The sequence below is a fragment of the Melitaea cinxia genome, chromosome 5 (assembly GCF_905220565.1).
Source record: "Melitaea cinxia chromosome 5, ilMelCinx1.1, whole genome shotgun sequence".
NCBI classification, from domain to species: Eukaryota; Metazoa; Arthropoda; class Insecta; order Lepidoptera; family Nymphalidae; genus Melitaea; species Melitaea cinxia.
Window position 1 is genome coordinate 12,048,019 of NC_059398.1, and position 24,865 is coordinate 12,072,883.

General features: G+C 31.2%; 1 protein-coding gene across 1 annotated transcript; it reads right to left on the minus strand.

Moving 5' to 3' along the window:
• Nucleotides 1-2,450: 2,450 nt before the first annotated feature.
• On the minus strand, nucleotides 2,451-24,569 carry LOC123653852. The gene is made up of 9 exons (XM_045589831.1): nucleotides 24,419-24,569; nucleotides 13,659-13,790; nucleotides 10,015-10,662; nucleotides 9,727-9,929; nucleotides 9,553-9,652; nucleotides 8,982-9,129; nucleotides 8,239-8,364; nucleotides 7,530-7,654; nucleotides 2,451-2,661 (listed from the first exon to the last, which is right to left on the minus strand). The coding sequence occupies exons 1-9, from the start codon at nucleotides 24,567-24,569 to the stop codon at nucleotides 2,636-2,638; spliced, it is 1,659 nt and encodes a 552-aa protein (XP_045445787.1). The 3' UTR covers nucleotides 2,451-2,635.
• Nucleotides 24,570-24,865: the final 296 nt, after the last annotated feature.

Genomic DNA, 24,865 nt, shown 5'->3' on the forward strand with positions numbered 1-24,865 from the left:
ATGTAATTATTTTATATATATATTTAGTTCATTGGGTACTAAATAGCATTGTCATAAACCTGCGTGGTTTTTAATGCTATTTATATTAAATATGTACAATATTGTTTATTTGATAAATAAATTAAATTAATTAAAAAAAAAGCTATGATCTTCTGTAACGTTGAGGTAATTCCCCAGACTAGAGCTATACCAAATTTTTGCAGAATATTCCCTGCTGCGCGCTATCTCAATAAATATCATTTGAAACATTTTTTAAATATCTTGTTAACAAAATAAAAATAAATGTAACACGATTATGTTTTAATGAATTATTATTATAAATAAGGTTTTTTTCCGGAAATATAGCAAAATATTAAATAAAAGGCAGGTATTTTATTTATTATAAATATAATTGATTTACATTCACACACATCAACACACTATAATACAATAAGTTACATTCATTTTCACAACGCTAATTGTAAGATCTACTAGTAGTTGATTTTAACACAATTATTATAAGGGTATAATATTTTATATTAGATTTTAGACTATTTTTCAAAATATAGTAGAAAAAATACTAAGAATTAATTTGATATCGCTTATACAACAAGTAATATGATAAATAGGAAAAATAAATAATTTGAAATCAGTCTATCGGTGTTGACCGACGTGAGTTAATTGTTTCGTTCTATCTTTGTATAAGTAGTCAAAATCTGTATATGGTACGTACACAACGTCAGTTATAGAATAATATGAGAAGTCTTAAATATGTTTTATTGAAAACTTTCTTGGTTTAACTATTCGGTGACTTTAAATTTTAGAAATAGCCGATTAATTGGTGTTTTTTATTGTAACAGTAAGTTATTGAAATCTGCAAGATTTCTCCCTAAAATACTTTTTCTATTAATGTGTAATTTTGTAAAAACATACTTAATTTATATGTACACTGCGTAAGAATGCTACTAAAATATATGTGCGATAGAAGGCGGGGATAACTTTCTAATTTTAATACTTTCTAACTTAAACAATGAACTTAAATCAAAAACATCGTTGTTTTTTTTTAAAGAAACTACTAAGAAGAGAAATGTAAAAGCAAGCAATTAATCTTTATTCTCCATTTACACTAGTATCATAAATTTATTTTAATTTCTATAAAAATTAATAGAGAGAAGCGTTTGTTTATCTTACAGCTAACAGCTTAAAGTCTAAGCTTTTTAGAATTGGAATAAACAAGATGGTGGTTACAATTGAACAGTTCGTGTGCTAATTTTACTAACTCACGAATTTTGTAAAATTTAATACTTGTATCGCAAGAATATTGTGTTTTATCGTGAAGTCGATTGTAGCTTTTTAATTTGATCTGATATTTCTTTTGAATTCCAATGGCCTTACCTTTTCAGTCTTATGGGATGTGGCTTATGAGTAGGTATTATAAAAAGGCAAATAAGTATTATATTCATGTTTACCACGTATTTTGTAGGATTTTGTTTTTATTCTTAATTACGTAAAATAATCTGCAGTAAGAAAAAGTTAGGTGATTTAAAATTAAATATTAAATTTTTTAATGTAGATATAAAAAATATATATGTTCACTAAATTCTTACAATTTTATTTCACTAAAAGCCCAGCGGTCTGATTGACAATCAGCTAATTACAGTTACTTTATAAAAAACCTGACTACTCATTTGACTTATAATACAATAGTAAAATAATCGCAAATTAAAATATACAAACTCTTTGTTTGATCTAATTTAATGACTGCTTTTCAGTCAGGCTGATTGAACGCTTTTAATAAAAATATTAAGTAACTGATTGAGTGGTCAAAGTAAGCTATAGAATAAATTCATAATGCCTATTATAGGTGCATAAAGTTAAATGAGATTAAGTTAATTATATGATCATATTATATTTTCCTAGTGCTGTGTGGCTACGGCACTAAAGAATTTAGCCACCCCCTCTCTTCCCGTGGGTGTCGTAAGAGGCGACTAAGGGATAACAAGGTTCCACAACCACCTTGGAACTTAAGAAGCCGACCGATGGCGGGATAACCATCCAACTGCTGGCTTTGAAATACACAGGCCGAAGACGGGCAGCAGCGTTTTCGGTGCGACAAAGCCAGTACTGCGGTCACCAACCCGCCTGCCCAGCGTGGTGACTATGGGCAAAACACATGAGTTCACGTTATTTTTGGCGTCAGCTTGTGGAGGTCTATGTCCAGCAGTGGACTGTATAGGCTGTAATGATGATTATATTTTCCTAAAATGGAATGTCAAAATAGTGAATAATACGTAATAAATTGCTTGCATCTGGCGTCTGGTGGTATGTATGAGGCAAGCTATCAAAGTTATGTATTTACAAGATACGCAAAATGCTGTGATGTGCTAAGTTCAGTTAGGTCTATATTAAATTTCATGTGCGTAATGTTAAGCATAGATTGACATTTTGAACAATTAAATTTTTATTTCTAATTCCTGTTTTTAAATATTTTAATATGTTATAAAAAATATCATGCTATAAATACGACATTAGTATTTAATCTCAATTATGAGTGGTAGTATATCTTAAAATATTTTTAGTCGTTATTTGATTTAAAAAAAATCCAACTGTTGAGATCTGCCGGAGATTAAATAATTGGATCGTAGTCTTCGTCTCTTCAAGGTTGCGGAGGAGCTGCACATTCTGGAAATATATAAGTTTAATATCGTTAGTATATTTTTTTATATTAATTTTATTTAAATAATAGTAGTTTTTTAAATAGTAGTAATCTTACTTTTATTGTTCTATTATTTTTTTTTAAGATTCATCATATGTTTGTGATAATATAGATATGGTCTGTTATAGAAATAATTTAATATGATCATATACATTATAAAATATCAAATTATATTACGTCTATATTTTATACTAAATATTTACTATTAATTTGTCTGGAAGACATCGCTACTAATCGATACAGACCACCTTTGTACATTAATATATCTATGTGCAAATAACATATGATGAATCTTAAAAAAAAAAATATTATTCTGTTATTTTTTTTTTAAGATTCATCATATGTTTGTGATAATATAGATATTGTCTGGCATAGAAATAATTTAATATGATCATATTACATTATAATATATCAAATTATATTACGTCTATATTTTATACTAAATATTTACTATTAAGTTGTCTGGAAGACATCGCTACTAATCGATAAGACCGCCTTTGTACATTACTATATCTATGTGCAAATAAGTGTTTTATGTAAGTCTTTTCTGAGTGGTGTGCAATAAAGTACATTCTATCTATCTATCAATGAAGAGAAAAGATTACATTTTTATTAGTTTGGAATGGATAAACTCAAAAACTACTAGGGTGATTTTAAAAATTTAATGATGAAAGCACCAGCGAGCGAAAAGCTAGTATAGGTACGTAATAATGAGTTTACTAAAAAAATTGTATAGGACATTTTAAAAGGTCATCTAACCAATATTTTACAAGTACACACGACTTTTCATTTAAAATGTAATGTACGTAGCACGACTACTTAAATAACGGCAAATATCGTGAAGAATCAGATATTTTGGACTTCAAAAGTATTTAGGGCATATTTAACTAGGTGTTATCTACACGCATATTTATGCAGACCTTTTAAAATTTGTATTCAATGTTGTCACTTCACATTGTCACTACCGTGCCTCTAAGCATAATAATATGGTTAATTTCCAACATGAGGTATTAGATGAAGGTTTGTAATAGTTTATGAGCGGTATTTATTCTACGAATGAAAACATTAGATACACGTGAATACCAGACAAAATCACTAACATTTTTAACTAATTGGTTCAGTTGAGCAATTCATAGAGGTCCTTTAAGAATAAGATAAGATTTTTTACGGAATTCTACAAAGAGGTCATTCAAATATTAACTTTCTCTCAAGTATTAACTTTCCCTTGTCAGCAAAAGTCAGCAAAACACCACCCCTCCTCCCCTATGCTTACGTAATCATTGGTGTATATATATTTTTAATTTGTTCAGAAATAATAAATCCACCCCCTAATGTCATCTAATGTCAAAAATAACCAAACAAACCCCCCCCCCCCATCAGTGTTTACGTAATACTTGAATGACCCCAAACCCGTTTGACATAAAGAACTTTCATTTCATTTTAATTTGTTATTTTATTTTATGTTTTGTAATTAATCTCTATATAGTTAAAAGTTTAAAGCTTTCTTCATGAACATAAAAACTAAATATAAATTTTTATTTAATAGATTCATACATTTAGTCCGTATAAAAGTTACTATCATCCTTGTTAATGTTAACATGGTACAGTTTATGTTTTACAATGATTTGGTTTTAATAAACTACAGTTACATTATTTTATTGGCATTAGACTAGCAAGGTTTGATATGTTTAGGTTTTGTTGTTTATCGTCTTTAATCTAGATACATATAATAAAATGGTAGGAAAGTCAGAACTGTGTATTGAATATTTTTTTATATGAATACTTGAGGTGTGGTCTACAATCGATACCGAAGCCAAAAATTAGTTTTTAGAATTTTTGTCTGTTTGTCTGTATGTACGTCCGGGTTAAACTCAAAAAGTACTGCATGGATTTATTTCGAATTTGGCACGAATATTATTAAGAAGTCGGCTCAACATATAGGCTACATACATATTATCACGCTATCCACCTACGGGGAACGAGCAGTGAACCTTTATTTCTTCAACGCATTCTGTAACAACGTGTAATCTAAGGACGCATATTGGAATGTTGTTGTTATTATGTTAATAACCATGCTATAAGCTAGCTTCACACTATAAATAATGTAAATGTAAAGTAATATAATCTGTAGCATATTAAGTGTCAGCATTGCACCCGTGCAAAGCTGGGGTTGGTCGCTAGTTATTAATAATAGCTTTCTTGCTTAAAGTTAAGTTATGATAAGACGATATGAACGACTTCGACTATGATGATTTTTATATCAGAAGGATATTTTTTAATTGTGCAGAGAAAATAACATCAACATTATTGGAAGCAATAATATACTTTATTTACAAAAATTTCTATGTTAATAATATTGTTTTCTAATATTTACGCGAATTTCACTCTTTACAATGTTATAGCTTTTTCGAATTTTATCGCGGTTTATTAAGTTTTTTAAATGCCCGACCTTTCGGATACTTTGCAGCAATAATGGTCACGGGAGGTTCATTGTCATAGGAGGTTGGTTGTAATAATGTTATTTTAACAAGCGTCACTGAATGCGTATTTAGTTGTTTCGTAAAAGTTTGTACAAAAATAAATGCATCTAAAAAGCTTTTTTACTTTACTTGTAAGTCCTTAAAGTGTCTAAGAAATAAAACTAAGAAGACCGCATCAAAATCTATTCAGTTTTGTGATGACACGTGTACAATTCCAAGAGTCTATACGTTCATTATTTTATAGATTTACGAGTAAATTTCACTATAAGCGTTATCTATATATTATATTTATATGTATTAATGCGTGAAGCAAAAACTTTGTAACCCTTTTTACGAAAATTGCGCGGACGGAGGAGTACATTATTTTGCACACTTATAGTTTATACAGAGAAAGAGTCAGTCAACCAGTTCAGCCTATTATAGTCCACTGCTGGACAAAGGCCTCCCAGTTCCCCTTCCCAAGTCGTGCCAGACATCCCGGTTTTTCGCAATCCTCATCCAGCCTGTACCGGCAATCTTACGTAGATCGTCGGTCCAACGGGCCGAAGGTCGTCCCACACTGCGTTTGCCAAGACGCGGTCTCCACTTCAGGACCCGTCTACTCCAACGGCCATCGGTTCTGCGACACAGATGACCAACCCACTGCCACTTCAACTTGCTAATTCTGTGGGCTATGTCGGTTACTTTCGTTCTCTCGCGGATAGTCTCATTTCTAATCCTATCTTTGAGAGAAACCATAATCATAGCCCGTTCCATTGCACGTTGAGCGACTTTAAACTTGTGGACCAGTCCCTTCGTCAGTGTCCACGCCTAGGCTCCGTATGTTAACACAGGCAGGACGCATTGCTCGAAGATTTTTGTCTTCAAGCATTGTTCAATCTTCGAAGTGAAGACTTGACGAGGCCTGCCAAACGCCGCCCAGCCCAACCAAATCCTCCTATCGGCCTACTTCTCGAAGTGGTTGCGGCCTAGTTGGATAGTAACCTAGTGACCTAGGTAAATATAATCCTGAACAACTCCGAGAAGGACTACAGAATTCTAATATTTTTTTACAATTATGTATAAAAAATACATCAAATCAAAAAAAAAAAAAAAACATTACACATACCATGTATTTGACACACACACGCATTACTCTTGTGACTTTTATAATTCAAATTAATTATGGTTGAATTTCGACCGCTGAGCGACCTCTAGTAGATTTAAATAATCGTAAATTCCAATTTCATTGTATATTTAGTATCAATAAAACTGTGTGTAATAAATAAATGTCAATTTTAAAGAATAGAGCAATCAGCTTGATATAATTCACGCTGTGAATTAATACTTTCTTGTTACTCCATCTCATTATTTTTATTATTATTGCTTACAAATTACTTGCCTTGAACAAACGACCATAATAAATAAACGTAGAGGTATTTTTCTAGATCATTATTCTTAAAATATCTATTCCGAGCAGATATTATGTTATTAAAATATTTTCTGTTATAAACTATTAACTAACGTCTTGTCACATTATCTCTATAACGTGTTGCTTTGCGTTTGGTCGCTATTTTTATGAACAGTAAGCATATTTCACGTGTCTTTGTCATAATACATTTACTAAGGGCCTATTTCACCTGTTTTGGACAAAGTTATTCCCATAAATAAGTTACGATTAGACTTTAAAAACAGGAGGTAGATTAGGCTACTAGAACTTTTTTAACTTCTATCAATAAACTATAACTATTAGATTCATTTTTGCAATAGAAATATCTCATAAATACAGTGAAATTTGATGGTGAAAATGAATAACACATTAAAAACTTTTACCTGTTAGATATCGTCATCCTTCAATATATAGACAGCGTGATCTAAATAGGCCCTAAGTGTGTGTTTGAGCATTAGTTACCTACTGACTGAATGGCTCCCTAGTCGTTGTATGAGATAATTATCACTTTATTAGGTCCATCATCTCTATTCTAACCGTCTCGACTTTCCATTATAAATAGTGCAATTGTCTATGTAGTGTGTATGAGCGTGAGTACTTTGTCTTTTATTAGTAGGTAACATAGCTTAATGTTAAGCTATTATTATATTATATTATATTATCGTGTATTTTTTTTTAATTGTAAAGATTTATTAATAAATACTCTCTATTGTACACTATAAAGAAACGTTACAAAAAAGTAAACACGAAGAAAGATGTACAAAGGCGGTTTTATCGCTAAGAGCGATTTCTTCCAGGCAACCTTAGGGTATTGGACAGGGCGTATAAAATGAGTAGTGATTTATTTTGTATTTGATATATAGTCGTGATTTTTCTAGAGGTATTATGACTTTATCGTGGCTAATGCATAATAATGTATACTTACTGCAAACGGTACAAGCTATCTCATCACTGTTGTCTCCGCACCCGTCTCGTCCCGAACACGCAACTGCTGTACTTCGGCAGCGACCATTGCCGCATCTTAGAGGACAGAAATCTGCTGCTCGCCAACTGAAAATAATCCAAGTGTTATAAATATATACTCGTGATTATTTGAACAATTTTATTAACGTCATTTTCTTTGATTATGTTTTCCTGACAGGTATAATCGGAGTATTTAACGTCGAATATGTAATGTAATGGGCCCTGTAAATGATAAAACCTAATTAACCAATCTTTCACGCCAATGTCCACTTTAATTTAATAATAGTATGTGTGGTTAAACCGAATATAACAAATTTAACGAATATATTTTTTTTCTTGTTACTGTTGCAGTATGTCATCTAAATATGGAGTTCATTAGTCACAGTTTTTGTTTGACAAACAATGTAGTACTTGCTGCTAAAACAAAATTTTCATCAAACAAATCCAATACGTAGACTTTGTGACAAACACGTTAGTAAAACTTCATATTATCTCACGTTTTATTAGCTACATAAATTATGAAAAACGGTTAGGTCAGTTACGAAGCTCTACTTTTTACATTTCCCGTTGGAGGTTCACTTTAAATAGTCACAACTCACAACCTTCACTCAAAATGACCAAAGTTCAATAAATAACTTGTGTATATGGTTATATTATGTAGTTGTATTTACCGTGATTGTTCGTTGCATAGATGTGGGGGTTCATCTGAAGCGTCCTTGCAGGATATTATAGCATTGCAGAACTCGTATTCCGGTAAGCACTCGCCCGACCCGCAGCGGAATGTGTGTCGCGGACAACTGGAAAAACAAGAACGTACTGTTACACAACTTTTTACTATCAACCTGTTGTGTACATTCCTACAATCTAATACTTTTCACGACATTTTCTAGTTAGCCTTGAAAAAATAGACTATCATGATAATAGTTTGCTTCCATATTCCATTGAGACTGATCATTAGCAAACTGGTCTAGGTGATATAATTCACATATATTTTAATATATATTATATCCTTATTGTATTTATTTCCTTCTCCTTCATGGGGAAAGAGGCTTATGCCTAGCAGTGGGATATTACAGACTGAAGCGTAAAGTATCCCCGGAGAAAATTTTTTTTTGTAAATAAATGTGCTGCTTGATATATAAGATCGCTAAAGAAGAAGAAGGGGAGCGAGGAGATATATAACGATGTATTATCAGAAGCTTGATAAAATTAAACGTATTTTTAAATATTATATGTACTTATGCAAAATATTTGGTTTTTTGCTTTCAATTGCTTAAAACAAAGCAGGCACGCAAGTTTAGTTTGTACTCGTATTATTTCGTCTATTATGAAATCATTCATAATCTTAATTTACCAACCGATTATTCCAAGAATCTCAAACGAGTATTATTTTAAGTTGTATAGAATTACTTACCCTCTTCTCTTTGTAGCACGACAGTTTCTTTCGTCTTCTCCACCTGGACATTGCACAGTACCATCACATCTGGATGCTCGCGAAACGCACGGCGAACCAGGACCTCCACACCGAAAAGCGTGCATTGGACATCGCTCTCCAGTGCCGTCTGGAAGAAAATTTTGAAATCCATAAAATATAATGAACATCCTTTAATTAAATTACTATATAAAGTTGGTCTCGGCTCTTCCAGGTTTCCTTTAATTATAAACAACGTGGTATGCTTCTATCGTCAAGATGTTTTTTTTTTAATAAGACAAAATTAATATTTTTTTGTGACTGCTTTAAAACCATAACCTTAATTTAGCACTGAATTTGCTGGTCTAATTAGCGCCTAACATTAATTTCCAGCAAAAACGGTAAAGTAAAATATTGTTAGTTACTTTTATTAGCCACCTTTCGATTTTAGTTATGTGGGAATAGAAATAGTTGGATATTGATAGAGGACTTATAGGTTTGAATAATGTTATTTCATTAGATTTTGGATAAGAAATAGACGTGCAAGGAAAGAAACCCGTGCATAGATATTTACCTCTACCAGTACCTTGACATTTTTCGTCCGAACCATCTGGACAGTCCTTACGACCGTCACAAACAAAGTACCAACTTATGCAAGAGCCAGTTGTACGACACTGAAATGCAATGAAAGAAAATTAACAATTTTTTAAGTTTTATTTGTATATAAAGATAGTTGAAATGGACTTACTTGGAATGTTCCTGGTAAACATCCTCTATTACGAGCCGAACAAGCTGAAGTAGAATTTGTGCGGTATGTGCAATCGCATCGCTTATTAACGCATCGTGTGTTAGGATCTACCAATTGACACTGACTATCAATATAACAGGGCATTCCAAGAGATGCTGGGCCAACGTCAAATGGTACTGTTTCGGTGCGAACACGATTTTTATCTATAAAACAATATAGAGTATAGATGGCATAAATTCAACAATATAATCTATGTTATATACTGTATGATATATTATACTAGCAAACCTTTTAAAGACGACTTTTTCTGATGACCAATTTTATTTGACTTATTACTGTTTTGTTCCTTCGAAGTTCCCTTTTTGTTTGATTTTTTTTCAGCTGATGGCTGAGTTACAACTCTATAAATTGGTTGATCGTTGGCATGCAAATTAGCCGTCATTTCATCAATTCTTATTAATTCGTTCGGATCACCGTTTTTTCTATTAGTTACAGGCAGTTTACTAGGTTCTACAGTTGGTAATTTTAGGACAGTTTGCATCAGAGGACTGTCCTCTTGTGTACTAAGTACATCATTTTTACTCGTAAACATAGGTAAGTTACTTGGTTTAACATCCTCTTTAATGACCATCAACTTATTTTTTCCAATTACGTCAACTGGATTAGGATTCTTTTGAACTTCAGAGATTTTATCATATAATTGTTGGGTAGATGGTGTTCCTTTTAAAGAGGCAGTTACCATATCTTGTTCAAGTATCACTGCTTCTGTTGCATAAGAATATTGTTTTTGAGCAATACATTTATCTCCTGTTTGCTTGAAAAATGCATTACAAGAACATCTTCCGAAAAGATTTGGAATGACAAATTCACAATGACTTTCTTTATCCCACAAACGGCAATGTTCGTTACTGTAACAGACGTGTCCTGGTGGTGCAGCTAAAAAAAATATCAGTTATATCAGCAAACAATAAATCATGGATCATAACTGACAAACCGTAGTAAACTTGTCAACCGTAAAGTCATTACTAGTGAGAGGGTACTATTAAGCGTAGTTAGCAATTTACTTGACAGTGAATAAACGATTCCTCATTGTACGCTCTAATAACCACTTTCATAAATAAATATAACCTAACCTAACCTATAATTTACGTTAAAACTATCATTAAACATTTTCAACTGAATAAGGAGTGTATTAAGTCATTGGAAACTGAATCGTTGAGTTTACTTGACGTAACGGATTGAAATTAATAAATTGAAAGTTAATTTTTGACTAAAATTTAATTTTTGATTGAAATAAAAAACTTTAGTGATAGATTCAATTTATGAGTCACGATCAGTTTTAGTAATTCGTCTATTTTGGATTTTGCTAAATTTAATACAATTTTGAGAAAATTCGTATCAAATTTATGTCAAGATATAAATATAATTACCTACTCTAGTAAACAACAACAAGAGATCAATAGCTTATTATTGAAATAGGTCGTTACTAGGTTTTACATTTACCAGCTCAACTAAAATGATTAAATAGTACTATGTTAATTTAAAAAGAAAAGAAAATGGTCAAGTCCAAGTGCTACTTTCCACATGGACAGTTTCTAACTCTATGAAATGGTGACCATTGTATATATTTTTAAGTAACTTCGAAATAAGCTGTGTGGCTACGGAAATAAAGAATATAGCCACCCCCTCTCTTCCCGTGGGTGTCGTAAGATACGACTAAGGGATAACACAGTTCTACTACCACCTTGGAACTTGTAAAGCCGACCGATGGCGGATAATGGTTTCAAATACACAATCCGAAGACGAGCAGCAGCGTCTTCGGTGCGACAAAGCCAGCACTACGGTCACCAACCCGCCTGCCCAGCGTAGTTATTATGGGCAAGACACATGAGTTCACGCCATTTTTGGTGCGAACTTGTGGAGGTCTATGTCCAGCAGTGGACTGCAATAGGCTAAAGTGATGACGAGTGATGATGATGATGAACTTCGAAATAATACATTTTGTATATGAAGAATTTTCAGGGATAGCTTTATGACAGACATACTGTTAGACAGCGGAGTCTTAGTGACATAATTCTGCCGGCACCCATTGGGTATAGAGTTTTAAAAAATTACTACCTGTGGTATATTCAATAATAACTATGTATTGTAGCCGATAATTATCAATGTTCTAGTTCTACTTTAGGCGTAACATAATTCTCACACCTCATAAGAATTACGACAAATAATAAAAGATGCTATTATAAAAATTGGTTTGACAGAACAATCACGGTGCTTTCTCACAGAATATATAGGATATGGAAATGATTACTATGTAAGTAACAGGCACTTATTAAAATTGGTTTGTGCGTAATATGTAGTTTTCGGAAACTTAATTACAATCGTTATACTTACTACACCATCTGCAGTTATAGTCAATTCGTTTTATTGATTAGATAACAATATCTCAACTTTCATCTGCCCGAGTTATAATAGAATTACACGGTGGCGTGTCTGCGTCAAAAGCGACAAGTTATTTCCCGTGACGTGACTGATTTGGCGTAAGTTCACTATCAAATAGCGGTAATGAAATCGAAAGTACAACTAAACAAGTTGCTGTTGACTTACTTTATAGTGCATTAAGGAAAATTTGTATAAGACTACCCCAATGACTATTAATTTAATTATTGAACAAATTTACTCTAAACAAAGTAGAGTCTATTAGCCTTTCAATAAAGACCTTTTAGGGTTTTAAAAGTATAAATCTTACTTACACGTATATCTACTCATAATATACTTATTTTATTTATTTATTTGTTTGTTTATTAGGGATGGCACACAGTACAGAAAAAGTTATGAATAAAACAAGAATAAAATATAATCATAAAGGCTAATTTACGGCCATCCATTAGCTTAAAATAAATTAACAAACGTGAAAATAAGAAATATAATAAAAATATATAAATAGGAAAATAATGAAAACACAAAAAAAACCAAGATGATAAAACCGAACAAAATAAAAACAAACTTATTTTCTTATTAAAATAAAGCTATTTTCCTGAATATTTTGAGCTTAAAAGTTTTAGATTTAAAGTGATATAGCTCTAGATAGGTATATCGGTATTCACGAAGAATGTACTGAAAAATAAATGTGATATTAAATACAAATGCATTTAAATCACAAAGCACGAAAATTGTATTGAATACTAAATACTGATTAATTACTGAACAACCTGACAAATATTAATATTCATGAATTTTTAACACAGTCATATCACTTTCTACTAAAAAATATTTCCATAACTATAGTACGTGATCACAAAAGGGGTTAGCTCGACTTATATCACTTATCACCGGAAGCACAGAAATATAAAACTTGATTTAAGGAGGTTAGTAAAGACTTTTCATGTCAGAAGTAATTAAGTAAATTAATTTTAAAATACGTTGCTGTCCTGCGAAACCGGAAACTACGTCTTATTATCGTCATAGCTAATCGTTGCTCATTGTATTTATACAAAATTACTTACTATTTCTCCTTAAGAAATTTATATTTTATAGAAACAGTACATGTTTTTGGAAATTTATTACATGCTAACTGTAAATTTTGAAGTATTTACTTTAAGTTTACCGAAAGAATTACTTCGAAGAGCTTACTAGCTTAAACCACTTCTTTAATAAAATTTGTGTCAATGCCAGCATTACCCTAGTATTTTATACAGTATTACACCGTAAGACATGAGGCTCATAAAGTTGCTACAATAAACATATGAGCTATATTGATGTCAGTTTTGTTTTACTTAATATTATCGTATTTATTGCCGACTTGAGTCTTACCGCAAGAAGATGTTACTAATAACTGTTTACTGTATAATCTTAATTTAATATACTAAAGAGTTTAGGCGTTATATTTAAACAAAATTAAAACTTATATATTAAAAATAAAAAATACTTACGAGAAAGACAGGTATGCTTCCTAAACTGTAAATGGCCATCTGAACATCGACAAACTCCATCTAAACAGGCGCTGTAGGCAACTTTTAGGGTGCACTGTTCTGACACCGTGCACTCGGAACCCAACAGAGTTGCTGTAAAGCAATTTTATTATTAGAGGCTGAGCTCACTTATTTTGTTAAAGAACTTGTAGACAAATACAATATCACGGACATGTTTCCGATACCGATTGGTGATAAAGTTATCTGACGTATAACGGTATCCATCATACAAAAGTTTATGATCTATTTTTCTTTTTCCTCATCAAACTGGTTTATCTATATACTATTTTATATATTACTTTTCTAAAATCTATTTATTAGAAACGAATTTAAAATGAAACTAAAAAGAGTTTTTTTTTTTTACAATTGACTGACAACGTTATACTTGTATAAAAATGTTTAAGGACTTATAAAACATTACTTGTAATATTATAGCGAACGTAGCAAAAAATTAAATTAATGTTGACATCCATGTCATGTGCAGTTAAGATGACTATCACGTGATAGAAAAAAAATGTGTTCGGAGCAATTTACACGCTAGAAGCTAGACCATTGAGAGTGATGTGTTTGTATTATAATTTATTTGTAATGCCATTTTGCCATTTGCATATATTCGCTGCTATGAGTAAGGATCGCTATCAGGTGTACATAACAACCAGGATCAACTGCTTAACGTGCTCTCCGAAGCACGGTAGAGAGACCTACAAGAACTGCACAAACACCGAGATAAACGACTTTATGTACGTACACATGTGTCTATAAAACGTTTAAAAAGTATATACGAATATACGAAATACATAGTTAGAATGGTCAAATTAACATTAAATATAATTTATTATTTAATTTAATTATATAATTTAGTTTATTACATAGAAGAACTAGAATACAGTTTTAAATAGTTGAATATACTAGTTGAAGATACTAGACTAGATTTTAAAGCACTGGGCGTCTACCGACAGATTCTTCGAAGCGTATGAATGAAGGTGGACAAGAAAATTGAGTGACGAGGTCATGACACTGCACAAACGCGACCCTATTACATGGTTCAAGTTCACGATTGGTTTATACTGGATCAATTCGTATGCGATGGGTTTGTATGTGTTTTTTTGACATTATTTATATGTATTTGAATTGATATTTTATTATTACACACACGTATGCGATCCCGTTAAGCAACAAACTTAGAATTCGTTTAAATGTAGCACAACAGTTTTTCGTAAGCATATTTATTCATTGCAACGTGTTGTCATAAGGATATAACGATAGTCTCACTTTAATCACAATGTTAGTTTTTGAAATAATTTTGCTAAATTCGAGCGATTTGTGTTCGATACTAAAGTCAAAATAAATATTTGTATAATTTAAATAAACACCACACACTCAAGTAAGATTACAATATTTGTCTTTATTTATTTTTATATATATTTTTTTAAATTAATCAATAATAATAATTTCTTAAACGCAAAATATTTGATTTTAATTCTATTTCGTTTATGAGCACAAAATAACTTATTTCAGTAGTTAAAGATAAACATGCAAGTATACACGCTACATGCTTCAGTCTTTTTTATATTCATATTTCTTGCTGTTTGTTATTTGAATTATTTTTTAATATTTCTAAATTATGTAATCATTACTTTTATAAGGCGGCAATGTCGCATAGTATTCTGTAATTTTAAAAGTATGGTCGAGCGATTATTGTAAAAAATGAACAAATAGTTTTTTTTTTTAAAGAAGCATTAATGCATTTATCAATCATGTTTGCATGTGTCAACACGGTGTAATTTATAGTAAGTAATTTGAAGGTATTTTCTAATAACATTAATTTATTTTAATTATAGTGTTGGTATGACTTTCCGCTTCTGTGGGCACATAGCTGACACTTTCAAACGATTGCCGGATTATGCAACTGTCGCATAAATAATTTCAAATGTTGGCGGAATTTTTGAATTGATAATTTTCCGATAAAGTCATTTACGTATGTGTTTAAATAATTTTATCCTTCCTTTTTAATTATGTTAATTAAATACCTTTACTTACTGACTTGTATGAAATTCTTGTGATTAAATTAGTTTAATCTCTACTTAAATTTTAATTTTGTTTCGTGCAACTCGGCGTAAGTCTAGTGAACATTCCGCATTTTACAAAGAAGTGAAATAAATACATTTATAAGTACGTTTTACGTTCTCGTTTACTGGAAAAGTATTTACTTTGTTTTTTTTTTTAGTAATAGATTTTGTTAAAGTTTAAAGATTCTTCAATATCATTCTTCATTGTAGATACTACATATACTTTTTTATTTTCGTGAGTAGGTACTTACTATAAGTATGATTTTTTGGTATAATATGATTAGTATAAGAAAACATTAATTATTTAGTTTTTTATTAAAAAATACCTGACCGCATAACAATTTTGACGTCAAAATATTCTAGCCAACTCAGAGCCTGTTTCGATATCTTAATATACATAAATTACGCGTCACGTTGTTTGCCCCCGATGGACTCCTAAACTAATTAACTGATTTTAATCAAATTTGCACACCGTGTGCAGTTTTGATCCAACTTGAAAGATAGGTTATATTTTATTTTGATATATGTAATTATTATATTTAAGAAAAAAAAATAAGGCGGAACTAAGTTCGCCTGGTCAGCTAGTAATTATATATACGATACAAAATAATACAAATGGTCTTTGACAGCGGGAGATAGAACAGACCAGTAGCACCTGCTTTCCTCCTCATTTAATAAACTGCAGCTTTAAGATTAGAATAGAAATATAATATCTAAATAAATAGATTCTACTATATTTATGAGAATAAATATTGTAATAAATGATGTATTTGATGGTAAAAAAGAATAATGAATCAAAAACATTTTACCGTCGGGTAGGACAGTCATCCGTCAAATAGCGCTATCCACTAGTGGTGAAACAGGCCCTTAGGAGACTTTCATTTGTTTAAAATCTTAGATAAAATAATGACACAAATTTCCAAACAAAACTAGCAACGATGAATTTGCATTAATAGTAGGTATTGTTCATAGTTGGATAGCCGTAAAAAATTTATTTGCGTGACGTTACGATTTCCAGTCAAAACATTTAGTCTTTGACCTAATTTATTAGAGCGTCTTACTGATCGCGATTCATAGACTTAAAACAATTTTTTGTACCGTAGAAATCAGCATAACGTTGTATCAAGCTGACGTGTAAAGTAAAATTACACTTCGAGTTGTTATATTTTTACATAGATTATTACATATATGAGTTTGAAGCGAGATTATTATTTAGTATCAGTTATAGAATTATGAAATATATAATACAGTAAAGATAATAATCATTTAGAGGACCCTGTTAAGGTATCATTTTCTCAAGTATGTCCTTTGTGTAAAGAAAATCACACAGGAAACTTACGAGAACTTTGCGCGAACAAAAGTATTTTTTCACAGTCATACTCTTACAGTCAGTCAGTCGTGTAATACTACGTGTTTTTTCTTCCATCAGCTTGAAACTTAAACAAGACAACAAGATTTAGTTAATAATTGTGTTTGCAGGTAAACGAAGAAAAACCGACTTCAATTATATCGACAAGTAATACAACGTAGGTAGACGAAAAAATAGTCAAGTAAATACGCATTATCAAAGATTACTCCAAAAGATAACATGATAAACATCGGCTTTCGAAATCATCAAAATCGGTACACCCTGTAAAAAGTTAATCGATAAAGTCGAGTTTCTCTCGATTTCTCTGGGATCCCATCATCAGATCCTGGTTTCCTTATCATGATATCACACCTGGTGTCGGATGTCTCCTTTCCAACAAAAAAAGAATTATCAAAATCGGTTCATAAACGACGGAGTTATCCCCGAACACACATAAAATAAAAATAAATATACGGTCGAATTGAGTAACCTCCTCCTTGAAGTCGGTTAAAAAGCAGTGAAAAGTTTTCCTTTACACACCCTAACAACTTGGGGATACGCATATGGGTCAATAAAGTGCCTTAGAATATAGTTATTTTCTTTTTTTTTTAAATTTATTACGACATGACAACTTCTTAATGTAATTACTTAAAGATTTATATAACATATTTATATGGTAACTACTTCAGAGCAATGTTTATTCCAATCAAGTGTGGATCCAGGGGGAGAGGGGGTCATGGGGGTCATGATCTCCTCCTGGGCTGGGTCCAGGACCTAGGTGGACCACTAATTAAAATTGTTAAAGAATATTTTTATATATTTTTTGTCACAATATAGATATTTTTTAAGTACTTACATACAATACAAATACAATACAAATATACTTTATTGTACAACCAAAAACAATACAAATAACATAAAAGAAAAAGAAACAAGCGAGAAATAATAATAATAACAAAAAAGGAATGTACAAAAGGCGGTCTTATCGCTAAAGAGCGATCTCTTCCAGACAACCTTTAGAAAAAGGACATGAATAAGAATAAAGCGGCATAGAGGTGTACTTTAAAATAATATATGTAAACACATATAATTATATAACTATACATACACTTGAATAGATATAATTACAGGCATGAAACTACATATAAGAGTACATACATAAACATACATATACATACATACATACATACATACATACATAGATTCATATCACACACATATATATTAATATACACATATATATTAATAAAATACCCACTTTTTACCTGTATCTATTATTATCAAAATTAAATTACAACTTCTTGTGACTTGACCACGACTATGTGACCCCTGTCGCCAAAGCTGGATCGGCTCTTGATTATAATTGTCTTTTTGGCCAATAATTAAAAGTTAAGTTTAGTGTTTTCACTGAATCGATAAACCTTAATAAGTTCAATCGAGACGTTTAAATCTCGTATATTACGTCCCTATAAAAGTAATATCGGTATTATTGATTCAATGCTATTACCCTCATAAAAGTTGAAAACATTCCGTTTTTACTATAAATAAACCAGTTCACAATCTGCATTAATGTAAGGTGTATCAACAATTTAACCCACTCTATCGTATTCTTTTAGAGTTTTACCGTTTTAGGTGATTTACTGTTGTTTTTATATTCAATGTCTTTGTTAAGTTAATAAAATGTGACAATAAAATTTGGAAATGAGTACAGTGATTTATTTCTATTATATATTTGTTGGTTGAAAAAAATATGTGTTTTATAACTCATAATTTAATTATATTTTTATTAGTTGTATTGTTTATTTGTCAAATTCTGTTTAGTGTCGTTTTATAAACGCGTTTTATTGATGCCTTCTTGTTTTATTTTTATTTGTATTACTCTAGACCTGCAATATTCTAGTGCGAACTGGTCACAACCGCAGCATACTTCTTTTGTTATAACGTCGTCGTTCAAGTATTCTAATACCTAATGTAATAACCGTCAACAAACATAAACTAAACATCTCTTTTTCTTTATCAAACTTTATTTAATAAAACAGTTATCCGCTATTTATTTTATATACCTAAATACTAGACAAACATTTATTTCAAAATATGCTTACGCATAGATTCACATGAAATTTGATTCAAAATTAAATTCGAACAAGTTAGCGGTGCATCATGTGGTACAGTTAAACGTTGTGCATAATTGATATTTAGATGTTTGATTGACTACTATTGTGGGTTTAGCCATTTAGTTAAATGGTTATTTTAAGCAATTGGCTGTAATGTTCATAACAAAACATATATTGAACAGTTTAAAAATGAGAGAACTGTATCTTGGAATTGGTTAGTAATGTAATAAGCGTGTCTATAAAGGCGAGTGAATCGTAAGCGTAACTGATTTTAAGACCCCGACTTTTAATGTAGATTTATTGGATATGGTGTCATTGGGTAATAAGTCTTTGACTGCATATTGGAAGTACTTTCGCGTTACTAAATGCAGAGAGACGAGCGTATAAAATTATTTTTTGCGTATTCCCTTAGGTTGAATAAAATTTAAAAGAGAGACAAGGCAATTTTTTTTGTATCGCATTATTGTATTAAACTTGCACTAAATGATTTAAAAATAATAAACATCTTATACTTAACGATCCCTAGCAAGATATGAATCTTGTGACGGGAAATCGAAATCACACACAACACACAAGCATAAATGCACAAACAGAAATATTTATTAAATCTGGGGATCGAACCTGCGACCACTGTTGCGTCAGTCAGTTGCTGAGACGTCAAAAAAAAAATTAACTTAAAATACGTATACGTATACGTATGGGACGCCGCGTTGGCGCAACGATTACAGCCATGGATTGTACCTGTTGCGCTGGCGGTTGCTGGTTCGAACCCCGCACACGACAAACATTTGTATTGGCCATACAGGTGTTTGCCGTGGTTTGAGTGTTTGAGCAGTCCTTGTGAGTCTCCCCACCGTGCCTCGGAGAGCACGTTAAGCCGTCGGTCCCGGTTCTTATCATGTACACCTGTTAGCGATCGTTACTCATAGTAGGGAATATATCTGCCAACCCGCATTGGAGCAGTGTGGTGGATTAAGCTCTGATCCTTCATGAAGAAAGAGGCCTATGCCCACTAGTGGGATAGGACATGAGGAAAGAGGCCTATGCCCACTAGTGGGATATTATAGGCTGAAGCGATACGTGTGGGTAACTTATTTTAATTATTGATAAAATTAAATATTAAATAACAGACATAATTACTACACAGATCATTAAAAAACTTAAGTATACATTTCTTGTTGAATCGTTATAATGAATAAATAAAAAAAATAATCGCTTCAGCCTGTAGTAGCCAACTGCTGGGCATATATGCCTCTTTCCCAATGTAGGAGAAGGATCAGAGCTTAATCCATCACGCTGCTCCAATACGGGTTGGCGGATAAAAAATAATATTTTAATAAAAAATGATGTTGTAATAATTTGATTATGATTAGTATGTCGATGTTGAAGATTGTTTGATACGATCAATAAACAAGTTTCAGAGTTATCCAAATTATTTTTAATTGTCTTTTATGTAACTGTCTATGACAAAATATGAAGTAGGTATAGTGTGTTGGTTTTTACTTCTATGTTGCTTTTGTTCAATTTTATTAAATTATACGAGTACATAAAAAAATAATCTTAAATGACGTTAAAGTTATTTCCGTGCTTATTAAATACTAGCGACCCGCCCCGGCTTCGCACGGTTGAAAAAACTATCAGTGTCCCTCTACTATATTATGCATGTATTATACATATAAACCTTACTCTAGAATCCCTCTATTACCTGAAGAAAACCGCATCAAACTCCGTTGCGTAGTCTTAAAGATCTAAGCATACAGACATCGGGAAGAGACCTTATTTTATACTATGTAATTAGTGGACAATCAAATCAAAATAGGACAAAATCAATCACATGCCACATATAATTTAATTATATAGATTAAAAACACATTTCATCGTTATATTTACGTTATCAATAAGTCAAGAAATAAAAGTTTTTTTATTATTCTGACAACAGTACATTACAAAAATTACCAAATAAAATATATCATAAAATTTTAGTAGGTTTTTTTAATTAATACGACTGTCGAAATCCTCTATATAATAATGATTAATTATTAATGTAATTGATTTAACGAATATAACCACCTTATAAAACACTTTTTGTGCCCTAATAGAATAAACAACCTGTCATTCTGTCAATTCAAAAGTTGTTTAATTTTTTTATTTTAAAATTAGGTCGGCAAACAGCCGTAGACTAATCTGATGGTAAGCGATTGCGTATAGTTTATAGATGCTTGCAACACCAGAAGCATCTCAAGCGCGTTGCCGATCCTACCTCTAATCGCCCGCAGGGTCGCTGGTCAATTTACTACAGGAATACAACAATGCTTCCAGCAATATTATTAAGCTGAGATCTTCCAGAAGGTCGAAGTGCTTCCCCAGTCGGGCTGCTACAGATTGAGGCTGGATATTTCCTGCTATGCTTTACCTCAGTTAACTCACTACTTCGATAAATGAAAGTACATAATGTTAGTATATAGACTGTTATAAATTATTATATTATAATTATGAAGAAAAAAAAAACAATTTATTGTGTGTATATTACATATATACAATAGGATATAAGTAAACAGATATCTTATATATAAAATTCTCGTGTCACAATGTTAGTTATAATACTCCTCCGAAACGGCTGGACCGATTTTTGTGAAATTTTGTGTGCATATCGGGTAGGTCTAAGAATCGGCCAACATCTATTTTTCATGCTCCTAACTTATAAAGGTGGGGGGGAGATTGAGGGGGTTAATAACATATATGGCAAAGTAATGTTTGCGGGGTCAGCTAGTAATATTAAATTAATAAATGTAAATAATTCGCCAAAATGAATATACCTACTTGCTTACCGAGCGACCGCACCGCATTAGATAATTCTATTTTTTGTGCTCGTTTTTGTCAAGACAAGGTGTATATACAAAAATAATAAACAAATGTGATTATTTACAAAAAAAAAAAAAAAAAATATGGCGTCACGAAAATAGGCCGCGCCAGTAAGTTAATTATAATGAAAAATTTTAATGTGTATACATATATGTGATTAAAGTAATCACTGAAATCTAGAAATATGTTGGTTAGATAACAATATTATAAAGTTTTAATTTAGTTTTTGAGTAGTGTTGATGGAGACACTTATAGAGCGTATGGCGTTCAGGTACATTGATGTACCTAAAAGAAAATGAAAACACTCATTTAACGTCACTTACACTTTCTAAGTAATTATTACAATTAAAATATCAACGGATTGCTAGAAAACAACTCTTTCACGCGAAGGCTTGACAAGTGAAATGTTGAAGATATAATTTAAATAAGTGGCAATTATTTATTAGTTTGTATTATAATTTACACCAATGTCCTATTATTCGTAAAGGTATAATTTTGTCTATAAAATGCTTTTTTATTATAATCAAATTAGAAAAACCATGTACTCTGTTTCAAAACAACGACTTTAAAACTGGATTATATTGTACATAAACGGTATATAACTGGTATTCGAATAAAAAATTATAACGCGCCTAATAAGAGAAAATATTACTAAGGCTTGACAAAAACTCGGTTGTTAAAGCTAAAAATAGACAAAACAAGGAGACTTAATAAGACAATGGAACGTAAACAAGAATGGAACATAAATCAGATTATAGAAACCATATTTCTAAGACATTGTATTTTTGTTTTTATTTACCAACTATTAAAAATACTGATTGGTTGTATTTTATATTTGGTGTATAGGTTTTCATATAAAACAGCTCAGGAGAACGAATACACAACTTATTATTGAAGTGATACTTCTTTAAGCGCATGAGGGTAAAATTTTTACGGATGAAACAGCAACGTTTTTGTCGATGGCGCTGGAACGGAAATTTAAAGCTTTAATAGGTTTGTATAAATTTAAACGAGACTTAAAAATTAGTTTGCCAAAGAAGTTTCACTTCTTACATGTGTAATATGTACGCACGTACTTTTTTTAAATTTAATAACGTATTTTAATTAATTTCTTACTCTGGTCTGTCTTTTTAATAATTAATTTTAAATTTTAATCACGTTTTGTACAGACACAAATATTCGAAACTTCTGTTTTTCTTAAACTAGTACGTCTTTTGAAATTCCATTTGAGTCAAAGTAGTAGGAAATTTTATTATTTATAAATTGCCATCATGATCATCTTCCAAGTTAATTTCCTGCGTTGAAAAGAGCCGAAGTTTATTGGTCGTTTCACGTTTGAATCAACTCACCGCACTTCAATTATCTAACAGCAATCACATTTAGTAATACATAATCTATTATGTGTTTAGCATATACAGCGATTGTGATAGGTAAGTAATAAAATATTATTAGTTACCTATCCTAATCGTTGTTTGTCATGATTAAACTTAATCTCTAGATGACTTAGGCGCAGGTTACACTGAGTATATAATAAACAAGTAGTTCTGTCTATAAAAAAAATACTAAAAGAGGGTAAAAATATATTACTATATACATTATGTATATACATAATATCACTACTTATTGCGGACAAAATAGACATTTCAAATTACAAAAACTCTGACAGAACTGGTTATACCATAAATCTTGGGCATACCAGTAGAATTGAGGTATCAAAAGTCCCCATCGAAAATCCCCATGTGTGCTAAAAGCTATTCAAAGTCAAAAGTGAAAATTTTCGGTTTTATGAATTTTTCTCCAAGTTTTATCAAAAATATGGCCAAAAAAATTGTAGATCATAATCTTTATCAGGTACAAAGATGGTGGTAGTATGGTAGTTGTTTCCTAACAAAAAATAAAAAGAAATAAAAAATATAAAACGAGTTTTGTAGATAATTTTATGATTTACAATTTTTTTCTGGGCCATATTTTTGATAAAATTTATCATTTTCGAGAAAAAAAAAACCGAACGAAACCTTTGAACTTGAATTACCTTTTTTAGCACTCATGGAATCTAAGGAAACTCTTGGCATATAATTTCTACGCTGGGTACCAAGGTCTCTAACAAAATTCAGTTTTTCGAAGTTTTTGTTCTTTGAAATTCGTTTGTATAAATGCGATGTTGTAAAGAAAACTGTTTTTATTCATACTTTACGATTTTGAAATTCCTGGATATCTTTTATTTTGTTTATTACATTAATTACATATTTAATTTTTTTAGTGAATATTGTACGATAAAGCTTATAATTATGCACAGTAAGAGGCAATAAAAAGAGGTAAATAACTTACATTCCAAACATGTAGAGGAGTCAACCTGCGCGTAGTACGGCTGACATGCACATATGCCTCTCGTGCAGTGTGCGTTCGTAACACTACACTCGGAATTCGATCTGCAACTTGATCCTAAAGATGATCCTTCAGCCTGCCAGACCTGAAACATTGTTAGTTAAATAAAAAAAAAGTTAATATTCACAGCAATCAATTTACATGAAATAATACACGAGTAAATTATTCTACCCTTATTAAAGATACCTACTCAACTTATATATTACATGTATAATTGTATATAAAGAGAAAACATTGTATTATGAGATAAACAAAGTTCCTTCTCTATAATTTTATAGCAATAAATCCATAATAGTCTTTGGTTCCTTTTTTGTTACAAAAGAATAGATATAGGTTTATGGTTGTTTTTGAGTCTCTTATAGCGCTATAATACAATATTTGGAAACATGC

What these genes read in the sequence shown, in the direction of transcription:
- LOC123653852 (XM_045589831.1), bottom strand. Translation starts at nt 24,569, where the DNA reads ATGTTTCAGGTCTGGCAGGCTGAAGGATCATCTTTAGGATCAAGTTGC. An exon ending in GAAGCATACCTGTCTTTCTC is followed by an intron (nt 10,663 to 13,658) that starts GTAAGTATTTTT and finishes TATTTTTTTTAG; the next exon opens with CTGCACCACCAGGACACGTC. An exon ending in CGTGCTACAAAGAGAAGAGG is followed by an intron (nt 8,365 to 8,981) that starts GTAAGTAATTCT and finishes TTGTTTTTCCAG; the next exon opens with TTGTCCGCGACACACATTCC.